The following is a 14,347-nucleotide window of genomic DNA, read 5'->3' as shown; positions in this document are numbered from 1 at the left end:
AAATTGCTGACTTTCTTTCCAAAATACGTAACACACATGTAAGATCCGCCTCTTTAACAGAGGAATAGAATATGGCCAAAGTAACACCATTTTTAAAAATGACATTCAGGGAGATCCACAAAATTACAAAAGGTTTTTGATAAAGTCCCTTATCAAAGACTCCTGAGCAAATATAGCAGTCATGGAATAGGATGCAGGGAGATAGTCCTCTTATGGATCAGTAGCTGGTTAAGGAACAGAAAGCAGAGAGTGCAAAGAAATGGTGACTTTCCTCATTGGAAGGATGTAAACAATGGGGTCTCATGGGATCAACATTTTTCAATCTATTCATAAATGATTTAGAATTTAATGTTATCAGTAAAGTGACCAAGTTTGCTGATGACACCAAACTATATAGGGTAATTAAGATAAAAATGGATTGTGAGGTGCTCCAAAGGGTTTTTCCCAAGCTAGGAGAACAGGCATTAAGTTGTAAATGCTGTTCAATGGAAGCAAAAGTAATGCATTCTGGGGCAGAAAATACCAACTTTAAGTATGGGCTTGGAGTACAATTAAGTATGCTCAATAATTAAGTATGTTCTCAACTATTGGCCATTGCCAAAACAAGGTTATGTATTTATTTACATGATTTATATACTGCTCTGTATTCCATTACGGAAATTTTGAAGGAGTAAATAATAACAGATAAAACATTATGTTAAAAACAGGATCAATAAAAGTATATTGATAACATGATTCCTAAATAAGTGTCTTTTGTAGGTCCTGAAAAAAAGGCTAGGTTGATGTCCAGAAGAAGGGAATTCCACAGAAATGAAGCCACTGTGCCCAAGACAATCTTCTTCTGGTAGACTCCTATCAAGCCATAGGCCTATATGTTACTATGGAGACAAACCATCCTAGGACTCAATGATTTCAGACTGGTAATAGAGAAAGTACGCTCTCAGGTATCTTGGTTCCAAGTTGTTTACAGCTTTATACACTAGTACCAAAAGCAGCAGCCAAAGCAGTTCCGTCAACAATGGAGATGCACTCTGAAAAGGGTCAGCTCCTAACAATTGTTGAGCTGCTATATTCTGCACTAGCTCGTTTCTGGGTCAGCCTTAAGGGCAGCCTCACAGAAAACACACTGCAGTAACGTAGTCTTAAAAGAAGCATTAGATGTGATATTCCACCAGCAATTAGCCAACTTAGCTAAATTCTTATTAAAGAAATGCTATGGTATTCAACAGACACAACAATACTCCCCTCTTAAGATCCAGTGTATCACATTTATTCACCAATATTATTTGTAAACATGCATTGTTAGTTGATATAAAATGATCGTCCTGCCTGTATAGCTGTTCGGTGAGCTAGCATGTCAAGTCACCTGTGCTAAGCTGGAAAGGCATGGGCCGGCAGCCGGAAGGGTGACCCTAAGTGGAAGCAGAGCAGGGGGTTGGACTCAGTGTCTTTATAGGCCCCTTTCAGCCCTACTACTATTTTATTCTACTCATGCTTCCAGTCGTGGAGGAGACTCTAAAATGGCAGAGCCAAGCCTAGATTCAAACAAATGCTGCAGTTGAGAGTATTGGCATTTAGCTATAGAAGATAAATCATATTTCGCATGCAGAGCCAAGAGTGACAAAAACTCAACAACAGCACTAACTTGATCCAAGTTAAAGTCAACTTATCCAGTTCTCCCACAAAAAACAATTTCTTACCAGTTTTTAAATCTGAATTTTCCCATATAATCAGTTTAGCATGAGAAAATGTATCAAGTGTAATTGATGTGGCATTTTAGAAACACAGCCATAAATGCTAGAAGAACCGTTTCCATTTGAAGGTGTCAGGAGCCTAATGCCATCCATTTGGAGAGAGAATCCAGACTGGAAGATTTTGAAACCAACCAAGATAGAAAATTGAACATAAGTGGTGAAGTCCAAAATATAGTAAAGGTCAACAAATAGTCCTAGTCATAAAAAGAAAGGTTTAGAAAGTCAAATCATCTTCCTTAATGAGAAGGTGTACATTTTTCAAGGATATTCATGGTGGGGAAGACCCTCCTCCACATGGGCACATACACAAATTTACAAAACAAAGCATTGAGTTTTTGAAAGAGGACTCTCACACAGAGACAAACTATCTGAAGAGTAATATTTACCTTATCATTTACCTTATCCAACAAACTCATCTTTAAATATGTCTATCTCCTATGAGTTCCTATTAATCACCTTACTCAAATTAGTTGGATCAATTGGAAGTATTTCTCTGGGAACATGCATTCCCACATAATAACATCTGGGCACCATCAATGTTGCCAATACACAATGAGACAGAGCATTTTCCATCTGGCATCAATTCAGCCTTTGACCAGTTAAACTGAATAGCCAAACAAATCACCAAAAAGTATTGATGCGCTGTTTCAAAGCTGGAATGGTATTCTTAGATAAGCAATAAATGATTATCAGAACAAAGTTTAAAGTCTAACAGCCATGCACAGAGCCATGAGTACTTCAGTTCTGTCATATAAGATGCCAGGATTCCAATCATAAATGGAGAAAGTGGAATACCTCTGTCTGGTACCTCTGCCAAGTGAAAAGAAAGCTGAGAAGCAACTACTAGCTCTCGGGCTTCAGTTTATCATTATGCAATCCCTACAATGCCTGTATGTAACCTTTTGCATCTCTTGATAAAGTTGAGCAGTTGGGCAAATAAAAAACTGGACTCTTATTTTAACTTATTAAAAATGTTTTATTTACTTATTTATTTCCTCTGGAAAGCACAGATGATAATTTGGTTCTTTCAAGCGCTTTACTAGCCTCCCTTCAATGGTACAAACATCAACAACATCCTATTAATGTTAAAATACTAACTCAGCAGAAAAGTGATTATTAAACATCTTGCTTCCATCCTTTAACAGGGACAGCAGCAGCCAGTGAAGATCCCTGCCAAGCAGAGACTTTTTCAATCTGTCTTCCCTGGGTGCTCTGTTTCTTAAGGCTCACACAGGACGAGAGATGCGTTTTCTTGGCTCAGGATGTAGATGTCTAGGGAGAGGAAGGTCTCTTTTTCATTGCTGGAGGGCAAGACAGCCTGACATGACTCATAGCTATTGTACCTTCTGGTTGGGACTAGAGCTGGATTTCCAGGCTGTTATCTGGGCTTGTAACTCGTATTTTGACTGGGTTTACATGCAGCGGCAAGGAGAGCCAAAGTGGCATAGTGTTGGGTCAGAATTGGGGAGATCCGGATTCCAGCCCTCAAGTCACTAGGTGACTTCCGGCTAGTCACTGACTCCCAGCCAAACCTACCTCACAGGGTTGTTGCGAGGATCAAATCAGGAAGAGGAGGATTATGGAAGCCACCTTGGGTTCCTTGCAACAGGAAAACAGCAAAATAGAAATGGAACAATCAGAATAAGACGTTAGTCCTGGCTTGGTGGGAGACTGCTGCTAAGGGTACTTCAGTTTTGTTGGGATTTCTCTTTCCCGGTGTTTTGAAAGTTCAGAAGAGAAGTCCTAGGTTCTCTTCCCAACCAGAGTCTATGGGAAGGGGGCTGCATACACACATCATAAACAGAAAGACAGGTAGCGATCTCAGGTAGAACATAATTTAGCAGTTAAAGCACCACAGGCAAAGATGATGAAAGGGGCATAGCTCACTGGCAGAGCACCTGCTTTGCATGCAAGGGGTCCTAGGTTTATGTCCTGGCATCTTCAGGTAAGAATAGGAAAAACTCACTGAAAACCTGGAGAGATGTTTTTAGCAATAGACAAAACTGAGCTAGATGGACCAGAGTCAGACTCCGTACAAGGAAGCTTCCTGTGTACTGATCACCAACAATGAGCATCAGCAACCTATACAAAACATTGCATGCCTGTTTACAAGGAAAAGTTGGACAGTATAAGTTTAAACACAAAGACATACTATATTGCTGTACACAAACAGTCCATAAACCAATTTTTAATTAAAATCATACAAACCTATCTCTTCTACTAAAGGTTTTGCTGATCTGGATTTCCTTGGTGCTAAGAGAGCTGTTAACATGTCTAATCCTTCAAACACCTCTCCAGGAGTCTCCTTGGGAAGGCGGATTGTAAATATTCCTTAAAAGAAAAGAACATAATTAACAAAGGAATGTCTTCATTTAAAGACAGATAGTTACAATGTTCTATAAGCTACAAGGGTGTTTCAAAAAGTAAGAGCAACATTTTTGGCAATGCTAGGTCAAAAACTTCTCTCATTTTGGCATGCATAAGGAGGCCTCCAAGTCATGTTTCCCCATTCATTAATGCTTCCTCATATTCAAAATGCAGCAGGTAGGGGCTCTGGCAATTCAAGAGTATCTTCAATTTTCCACCCTAACATATGAAAGACTAACTTGTGCATCTTCCAAGTAGAAAGATGCAGATGTCACCTCCGCACCTAGAGCCTGCACATGTCCAAGTACCACTTTCAGTGGTAAGAGGCAACACGCCATCTTCCCATGTCATGAGACAGAGCTCTACCTAAAATTCATCTTTAAAGATGCAACTCTATCAGTATCTAGACAGATAAAAGTCCAACAACTCCCAGAAATTGTGACTTGCTCAGGAACATTGGAAATTGTTCCAATTTCTCCTTTTTCTTTCCAAACCTGCATAGTATTTCACCTTTAATCATTGCCAGATCTATCTTCCATAAAAATCCAGTGCCAGGAGAAAAGAGATGCATTGCAGAAGTTATTCCTAAATATATAATGTCACACAGCACATTCCAATAGATAAGACCCTGTCTGAATCTATTTGTGCAGAGAAATTCCTAACATGTGAACCAACCTCACTTTCTGTCTAGCAAGCACAGACCTCTTTACATATGTTACTTATCTCTATAAAGTGAGACATTTTAAATAAAATGCACCAAGCAGCTATTACAGAAAACTATATTTTATAGCACTGATGGAATTGGAAGGTAATCCAACAGCTGCAACATGAGAGAGTCGAATGAAAAGAAAGACTAGCAAAAGAAAGTGACAAAACATCTTTAAAACCTGTGTCATCATATGATGCTGTCTCTCTTCCATCTTCCACAATTCTTCCAGGAAGAACCAATCTGTGGATAACAATTAATGTAATCAAATAGTGGCATTAAAATAATGGGCAACTAATGCATGCCTGCTCAGCTTTGGCAAACCAAACTGCATATAGACTGCAATTAAAACACATTCAAATTGCAAAGCGTGCAGATTAAAGAAGGGAGCAAGCAGAGGAGGAAATGACAAGAATGGGAAGAAATACTGAAATCCAACTGCCAGGATATGAAGAAGTATACATCTTGTGCCTTGTAGCCATGAATGCAACATGCTAAAGCCCCATTCGTCTTGTGCTTATGCCTGCCTTCTCTTCTGCTTTCTCACGACTTAAGAGATATTACCTGCCCACTTCAAGAGTAAGTGCTAAATAACTTGCTTTTAAAACAAATCACAAAAGCTATACATCCAAGGACACCCAGTTCTGCTCCAAATACTCCTGCTGACATGTAGAATATGAGGGCCACACATGAAAGACAGCGAGGCCTCATGTCTGATGCCACCACAGCCCTGAAATCATGAAGTTACTGCCACCAGGCATTCCAACAGGCCACATGAAGGGGGTTAAGAGGGGGAAGCAGGCCCATTCCACCATCTCTACAGAGATAATTTTTTGCTTGCCCCTCCATTCCTTCTTCCCGTGTGTCATGTCTTTCTAGGCACAGACTGTCTTGTTTAACTGATTATATGCAAGATGCTCTGGGAGCCTTTTTAGCAAAAGAGAAGGATAAAATATTGTAAGAGCAGAATCCTATCAGTGCTCATAAGCTCTCAATGCAAGAGATGATTATAAGCATCCCAAGCAGTGCAATAGAAGTAGCAGAGCCAAGCTTTGCTTACTGTACCTCTCATCCTGCGCTTTAGCCATTTTCAACCATTCAGCCAATGTTCTTTGGAGCGGGAGAGAAGGAAGCTAGAGTGCCATCAGGACACCACCAGTCTCCTGCCATCCCGGCCCCCAGAACACCCTTTAAATGCATTCTCTGAGATTGCTTTCCCAACCTTAGAGAGGCAGCCAGCATGGTTCTTTCCATGCTGGGTGCGGAGGCTGGAAGAGGGGATTGGAGCAGATTCCCAGCTCCAAGGTCAGAGCTCCATTTCTGCCCTTCAATACAGGAATCCAAATTATCCTATGGCCCCCTAATGATGTGTAGGTGGCCACAGGAGTGCTTTCTAAATAAATAAAATAAATGATGGTAGACATACATTTCAGCCCCACACCATCATCTGTAATAGATTTAATACTGACCTCTCCTACTGTTGCAAGAATGACTGAGAATGCATGTTTAACATTTTTTTACAGTGTTGTCTAAACACCAAGTATATTATTTCAATTCTGTACATACAGAATGCAGCCATATAAATCCTTAGTGTAACTAGACTGAAGTGGATTCTGTGATTAGGAGCACCTTTTATCAGCTTAGGCCGATTTACCAACTGTGACCCTATCTGGACAGGCAGAGCCTGGCCACAGCGATCCATGCATTGGTAACTTCCCATTTGGATTACCGTAACGTACTCTAAGTGCGGGCACCCTTGAAAATGGCTGAGCAACTAGCTGATCCAGAACAGAGCAGCACTGCTGTTCACGAGGACTGGCTCATGAGATTGCATCTCACCAGTCCTCCTTCAGCTACACTGGCCGCCAGTTGAAGTTTGGGCCCAATTTAAAGTGCTGATGTTAACATTTAGAACCCTAAACAGTCTGGGGCCCTGTTATCTGAAGGAACAGCCTGTTCCATATGTTCCTATTTGGGTCCTAAAATCATCCAAGGAGGTATTTCTCAGGGAACCACCCTCAAAAGAAGTAAAGGGGTGATGGCTAGGAGAAGGGCCTTGTTAGCAGTTGCACCCCATCTCTGGAACATGCTTCACAAGGAGGTGCACTTGGTGCCTTCCTTGTTTTCTTTTCAGTGCCAGGTGAAAACCTTTCTATTTGCCAGATATTTTAACAGATAACACTTTTAAAATCTTTTTATTATATGCTATGCCATGTACACATTTTTATTCTAATTGCTGTAGGTTGTCTGAAGGTTGGTTTTAATGTTTATTGTTTTTGTTTATTTAAATATTATTATTGCATTGGTTGTTATGTATTTTAAAATTGGACAATGCCCAGAGAACCCAATGGGCTATGGGGGAGTATATAAATCTAATCAATTAATCAATCGCTATCCACAGTAAGCAGACATTGGACAAATTTGGTAAGCGTATGCCACAGCAAGCTCACCTATCTCTTTTCTCCTTTCATTTGCAAGAGGAAAAATGGGATTTTTTTATTTATTATTTGAAATGAGCTACTGTTTTTCATTTGCATCCACAAGTGGTTAACATCTTCAGGATGAATCCTGAGAATCACTACAGCACATTCTTGCAAAAAACGCCCACAAGGTCTATTGTTATGTCTGACTTCAGCCAATGTGTGATATCAGAATCTATTCTACCATAAAATATTTTCTGCCATGTGCAAACTTGTTCCCACACTGAGAGAAATGGTCATGAACATAATCTACAAAACATACCACTAGAAATTAAATTCCACCTAAAGAGTGACATTACTTACCTAAGAAAGTAAGGTTTTGCATAAAATTTGAACTCCTTCCCTTCAAAATAGACATCAAACTCTGAAACTCGTGCATAAGGTACTTTGATAGTGATTGTAAGATAATCTGGATCCTGAGTCAGTTCAAACGCTGGCGTTATCATCCTGGATAGTTGGAAGACCACTGCCTGCAAAATTAGGTTAGGGAAACAAAAAAAAAAAACACCACACTTGAATGCTGTTTTGTAGTTAATTAACTGGTGGACATCTATTCTAATCAGCAAGAGCAAATTGTAATTTGTGGGGCTGGGATTAAAGTCCAGCTTGTTTAGTAACTTTAAGCCATTTTGGTCCCAATGCATTACCTTAACTTTACAGTGAGCAAATTTCCACTGCATTTTCTTCCATCATGGTAAATAATGCTCCCAGCCAGTCTTCCATCCAGGCCCTGATCAGACCCAGACCTGTTTAAGTTTTATTTAGCAAGGGGGCTGTATGGCATGCCCTCAAGACCATGCCCTGAGACATGAATGAACATTTTAGAAAATCATTACTCATAAGAAGGAATATAATCATGCAAGAAAAGGTTCTCCTGGACTACAAGTCTGACAGCTAAATGCTGTTCTGAGCAGTTTTCAGCTGCAGAAGAATCCAGTGCAGTCTCCCCAAACACAATGCATCAGCACCTCCCAGAATTCCCCTAAAGGAAATCAACAAAAAGTAATACTTGTATTCCCAACTGCACTATAAATATATGCATATTATGTATCCAGCTGCACATTATTATACACCAGTCCCTGGAGAATGCAACTGAGAAGGTGCTATTGGGGGCTTTCCACGGGCAGCTCGCCCGCCACTGTGTGATCAGAAAGGTGAGCTAGATGAGCATCCAGCACTTGCAAATTTCAGAAAGCGCCCGGTGTCTTGGAGCCTGTGTTTATACTTCCCCACGTACGTCCACAGGAAAGGCTTTCCAATCCGAAGGTGAAAGCGAGGGGTGGGCGAGGCGCTTTTCAGGGCACGTAAGAGGCCGCTTCACACAGCCTCTGAGCGGGGCGGGGGGGGGGGGGGTCCATGCCAAACCACTCTTAGCAGGCTGCCTCCCTCCCTTTCAGAGCGACAGCAAAAGTCTTGCGATGTGTTGAGCTGCGTGCAACCGGTGGGAAGCGGCCCCCTACGACTCCGAGCTCCAACGCCGACAGAACCGCATTCCCCAAATACCCCTCCCGTCATCCCCAACCAGAATGGCCAACAGAGGCAGGTACAGAGGTACCCGGAAGGCTCCCACCATTAATTCCACCCCACTCAACCAGCCCCTTGCTCGGCCCCATAGCGCTGCTCCCCCATCTGCCCCCGCCTCAGCCCGTGCGCCACTGGGCTCTCTCCGGGAGAGAGGGGCGGGCGCGAGAGGCCCAGTAAACACCCAGAGCCAACACTCACCCCCGACACTGCCGCGCTCAAGCTGCCCCACGCTGCCCCGCACGCGCCTTCAGACTCGTTCCCCTCCTCCAGCCCATGCCCACCCGTCCTGATAACGCAGAGACTTTCGATTGGCTGCAACCTTCTGTCAATCGTCTTCCGAAGTTGAAAAGGGAACCCACGGAGGCGGGCTGAAGAGGGGAGCGGTAAGCTTATTGGTAGAACTCATCCAATCGCAAGTCTTCGGGAGAGCAAAGGCGGGACCGGGGCGGCGGAGAGACGGGGCACGGGGAACGGAGTGCGCCCACGTGACAGCTGCCCGCGAGCGGAGGGGAGCGTCACTGCTGCCGCGCGACTGCGCCGCCGCTGAGCGACCGCCTTCCCCGCTTGCGGCAAGGGGCCTCTGGAGGGTGGCCGCTGCGTTTCTCGTTGCCTGGCTGTTTGCGGCGTTGCCAGCCAGGCTGCAACGAGGCAAAGCAGCAAAGTTGGCCTTCTGTCTAGCTAATGACGTGAAAATAATGCAAGCCGCCGTTAGGGCTGTGTCGAGGCCGGTGCCTGCTGTGCCCTTGGGGTGCCGTTTCCATTGCAGCTTTTATTCTAAACTTTATGGGAACTATCCATGGTGCTGAAGGGCATCCGCAAACTAGCTTCGTCAGCATGGCACTCCTATAAAGCTTAGGATAGAAGGTGCAATAGATAAGGATCCCCACTGACATCGGATTCTCCAGTCTCCTCTGTCCCCGGACTAAGGGCACCCGGATGACAGGGCTTATCGGTCTCCAACAAATGGCTGTGCTTTTTGGGCTTGATGGGAGCTGTGGGACCATTGGAAGTGCCCACTACGTGAGAGTGCCAAGACGACATCCAGAGGGAAACCTCAGTTCAACAATCTCAACACTTTGAAGCTCACTGAGCAACTTTGGGCCAGGTGCTGCCACTTAGCCTGACCTACTTCACAGGGTTGTTGCGAGAATAAATTAGGGAGGACCATATATGCCGGTTTAAGCTTGTTATATGATAGAATTCAAGGCACACTTAAAGGAAGCCCCTTTGACTAACATGAAACATGGGCCTGCAAGTCCCTTATGTATCAGTGGAACATATTTCTCAATTTAGGTTTTGATTGCAAAATGCAGCTTATGTCTCTCTTCCATTTAAAATAATTTAAATGCAGGTCTCACTGATAAAGCAGATGACTGTCATACTTACCTTGTTGACTGTTGGCGTCCATGTTATCTAGAGCTGTCGTTGACTGTTGGAACTTTGGTTCTTACCAATACACTGCCACCTGCCTAGTGATGGTGGTGTGCTGGCAGAAACACCAGTTTTCCCAGCCCCAGTTCAAGAGACAAGTCATAGTTGTGGCTTCAAATGGCTCAAAGAATATCTCCTGCTTTTTTCTTATTTTTAGTCTGCTTGTCTGCACAAGCACTTTCACGTAGTTTAAAACAGTATTTTAAAAATGCAATATCAAGTAAAACAAAATGAAAGCAGATGTAGTAGATGAAATAACTAAAACCCATTTTAGTTCAAAATGATTTCCCATACCTAAAAGGTAACAGTGGTGCCAAGCAAACATGCCTAGCAAGAGTTCTATAACTTGGGCATCCCCGATTCCTTAGCAGTCACTCCCTGTTACATATTGTTTTAAAATACCCTAAGAAGCTCAATACTGTTACTTCGTGTGAGTTGCTTTCAGTCTTCCTCAGTGGGGCTGATAGGAGTTGTAGTCCAACACACCTGAGGGACACCAGACTGAAGACAGTTGGGTCAGATTATTGTCTACCAAGTAAAGGCCTCCTTTGCAGTATTCCCAGGGCTTTGAAATGCATTTCCCAAAGAAGCTCCTTTGTCCTTTTCATTGTTTTTTTCCCCAAAACAGAGGTATTCTAATATATATGGAGTACCTCTGGAAATGTGTCCATATTTTTTACTGCTGCTTTACCCTGTTGTCTTATTTTTATGGTTTGATACTGCCTTAACTCAAAACAGTAAAAACAGATCTGTTTCTGTATGTAATTTTGCATTTCTTAACTCTTGCAAGTATATGCTGATAAGTCATTTTAGCAAATAAAACAGAATGAACAAAAATAGCATTTGGCATTTCTCTAGTGACCCAATTTTCGGGGATTCTGACAAGGTCAAGAAAAAAAAGTGGGGCAGGTTTTTTTTAAACAACTATTCTTTTAAGAATGCTACCCAATATTAGTTTAATTTTACTATTGCTATTTGGTAGAAAAAAGATTGAAAAATATTTCTCCTCCCAGCAAAGATGTATAAAATTGTTATTCGAGATGTTAGGTTGGGGGAGTGGATACAGTCTGTGTACTTCTAAATTAGCTACAAAGGGACACTTTTTTTTTTTCAAAAAATGAACCAGAGTTGCTTTTCAGGAATATACACGTGTTCTTGAGAAGAAAATTACTTTTTGTTTGTTCTTAAATAGCCTACTGTCAGGCTTTGGACATATAGTACCGAGGATGCTTTTCCATACTTTGGACTCACCTTTGATTCGAACAGACTCGGCTTGCAAGACAATGCAATCATTGCTGATGAAGATACATTTTCACATGGTTATACTGGGAGACAGTATCAAAGTACCCCCATCACTCTAAGAAGTATGATCCAAGAGCTGCTTAAAAGGTCTTTGGAGATTAGAATATAAAATGAACACTGTTGAGAAAAAATATATAATTCTTCATTCTCCCATTTACTAAAAGCCAGAGTTTCCTTGGTGCGTGTGGGCACACTAAGGGCTGCTGCTTCTCTCATATGCCCTGAGGGATGTACTGCTAATCTAATGTTCCTTTATGTGATCTTGTTTTCCAGGTCATTGATTTAATTTCTCAGGACTTTATAGGCTATAGTTGCTTTACTCATAGTAGTATTATGACCATCCATTGATATTTTTCTAGCTTTTAAAAAAATTATTTCTGGCCCACTTCAGTCTTTATCCAAATCCCTGCTTGATCCCTGCAGATAAAATCTAGAGAGCTGAATATTTCCATTTTGTATTAGTTTTTAGAAGGAAGTCTAGGTTTTTGACATTCAGTAGATACCACTCACTGAAGCATAAAACATTCTAGACCGTGGGCTAAACTTTGAAATTTCAATTATTTATTTATTTAAAACTTTTCTATCCCATCCTATTACAGAAAGTCTCAGGACGGTCCTACAGTAGAAAGCATAGCATCACATCCTTTTTAAAACCTGAATTAAAATAGCATTTAACCCTTAAAATGCTGGGAAAATAAAAAGATTTTGGCCTGGTGCCAAAAAGAATAACGTATAATAAATAAATTTAATGGCAGCAGGTTGAAAGTGACTGAAGTTAAAGAAACTATTGCCATTCACTTTACCATATACTGACACAATAATCCTGAGCATGTTTGCTCAGAACTATTGGGGAATCCTTCACCCACAATATTTGCCATGGGGAAGAGATGCACCACTAGTACACCCACCTGGCCAGTGTGTACACAGCATAGGAGGAAAGAGCAACACACAGACACACAATATACAAAGACAATGTAAAACAGCAGACATGCCCACAGCATCTTTGGAAATTCATCCAAGACATACTGATTGGGTACTGTGTTAATGATCCCTCCCTGCCCTTCTCAAGAACTCTTTCAGAGCACAGGACACACAAAAATAAGGCAGGAAAGACACTACACACACACAAACACACACAGAGCCCCCTAGGGAAGGGCTCTGCAGAGGGCAAACACTGCAAGGAGCCCTTCCGCAGGCCCAGTGCTTTTGGCAACTCTGCCTGGGCATGGTGACTGGGGGCATTCACAGGATTCAAGATGCTGTAGGAATGCAGGAAACGACTTGCAGTCAGCTGGAGCAGCTGGGATCCATGACAAGGACACCCAAGGCTCTTCTGCGTGAGGCATTCACTGTGCACTCCTCATTCTCGGCTCACAGTTATTTGTGGGTTCTTCAGCTGAAATCATGATCTTCCAGATTCACTTCTTTGTCTAGCAGGTGCTTTCACAGGATGTTTTTGGGGCCAGGAAAATGTGGCATCCAAAGAAGAAGGTGAAAGAAACCACCTTTTCACCATTTTTATCTGTGCTATTCAATAAAGTGGAAAAGCAGGAAAGGAATTGCGCTGAAATTAGAAGTAGAAGCAGTGGATTAATGGCAGATTAACAGCTCCCTGTAGAAGAGCTCACACTAATGGCACTGGCCTCCAATGGCTCGCTGCATAGGACACAGGGCTGAGAAATGGAAGATAAACTCGAGCCATGCCAATGGGAAGTGAGGAAATTCTCCCACTAATTTTTGCATGTCTGACCACAAAAACAGTTGTGTTAGGCACAAAACAGAAGGATCTGCAACCCTTGATACAACCTCAGTCACATCCTGGGGCGTCTGTCTCCCCACTCTTGCCACAGCTCCCGGTCTCAGGGGCTAGTCACAGGAGCCAGGAGCACAGAGGCTGCAGCGGGAACCCACGCCAGGTGAAACCATTTTGCACTGGGAGGTCCCTGGTCCCATGCAAGGTAGGGCCCCACAGCAGAGAAGGAGGGCTCACTCAGGCAAACATCAGGAGCAGTGCTGCTACAGCACGGACCAGCAGCCCATTCCCTAAGGGTCACTGAGCCTTTTGGCCCACACTCCCACGGGACAACCCACATGACAGCCCCCATGCTTGCAGGTAGGCTGGCTTCACTGAATGATGTATGTGCAGGGCTCCTTTCCCTCCCCACCACCATCTCATCCTTTGCCGGCTTCATACACTCTGGCAACTGATCCTCCTCCGTGCCTTGGGCAGTGACTCAGGGACCAGCAGGGTAGCAGGAGCAGCATCCCTTACAGCACCATCTCCTTCGCTCATGCAGCTTGCCCAGGTGTGCTGCAAGCACAGTCCATTTGGTGCAAAAAGGCCCGTTTTCCATAGTCTTCCATTCCAGGAGTTCCTCCTTGTGTGCTCTGAGCATGCGTGCCAAGTGCAAGAATCAGGGAGATGTACATCCCCTGCCATATGCACGACCATCTCACTTGTGGCTTCACTGCATGGAGATCTCATACTGGTGATGGTATGCTCTGACTGGGTGCTGAGTTTCCTGTGTTCAGTCATGGCAACATGGACATCGGTAGGAGGGAAACCCATTACACCTGGTCTGTGCCGGAGCAAAGCTGTGCTGTTGATGGGGCTGTGGCCATGAATGAATGCAATTTGAAACAAGCGTGCTCCTTCCCCAGCAAATATTGCTCTCTGTGGGAAGAAAAATTCTCACTGGGACCTAAGTAGACATTCCCCAAACCTGTGACTGCCACCAAAGCCAGCAACCATGCCTATTGCCACTGCATAACGTCAACAAGAT

At 43.1% G+C, this 14,347-nt stretch overlaps 1 protein-coding gene across 4 annotated transcripts in view; it reads right to left on the bottom strand.

Annotated features, from left to right (window-relative positions):
- Positions 1-9,121, bottom strand: part of SHQ1 (SHQ1, H/ACA ribonucleoprotein assembly factor) — a 101,554-nt gene extending 92,433 nt beyond the window's left edge. For all 4 annotated transcript variants that reach the window (XR_006416749.1, XM_044451766.1, XM_044451767.1 and 1 more), the window contains exons 1-4: positions 9,030-9,121; positions 7,611-7,777; positions 5,009-5,070; positions 3,963-4,085 (exon numbers count right to left, since the gene is read on the bottom strand). Coding sequence is in view for 3 of the 4 variants with exons in the window: in XM_044451766.1 (XP_044307701.1) it covers positions 3,963-4,085; positions 5,009-5,070; positions 7,611-7,753 (328 nt within the window). In the remaining variant the exon portion in view is untranslated. The remainder of the gene's footprint in view (positions 1-3,962; positions 4,086-5,008; positions 5,071-7,610; positions 7,778-9,029) is intronic.
- Positions 9,122-14,347: the final 5,226 nt, after the last annotated feature.

The sequence above is a fragment of the Varanus komodoensis genome, unplaced genomic scaffold (assembly GCF_004798865.1).
Source record: "Varanus komodoensis strain SLA01 unplaced genomic scaffold, ASM479886v1 scaffold6_4, whole genome shotgun sequence".
Classification (NCBI taxonomy): domain Eukaryota; kingdom Metazoa; phylum Chordata; class Lepidosauria; order Squamata; family Varanidae; genus Varanus; species Varanus komodoensis.
This window is presented reverse-complemented; position numbering and strand designations above follow the sequence as displayed.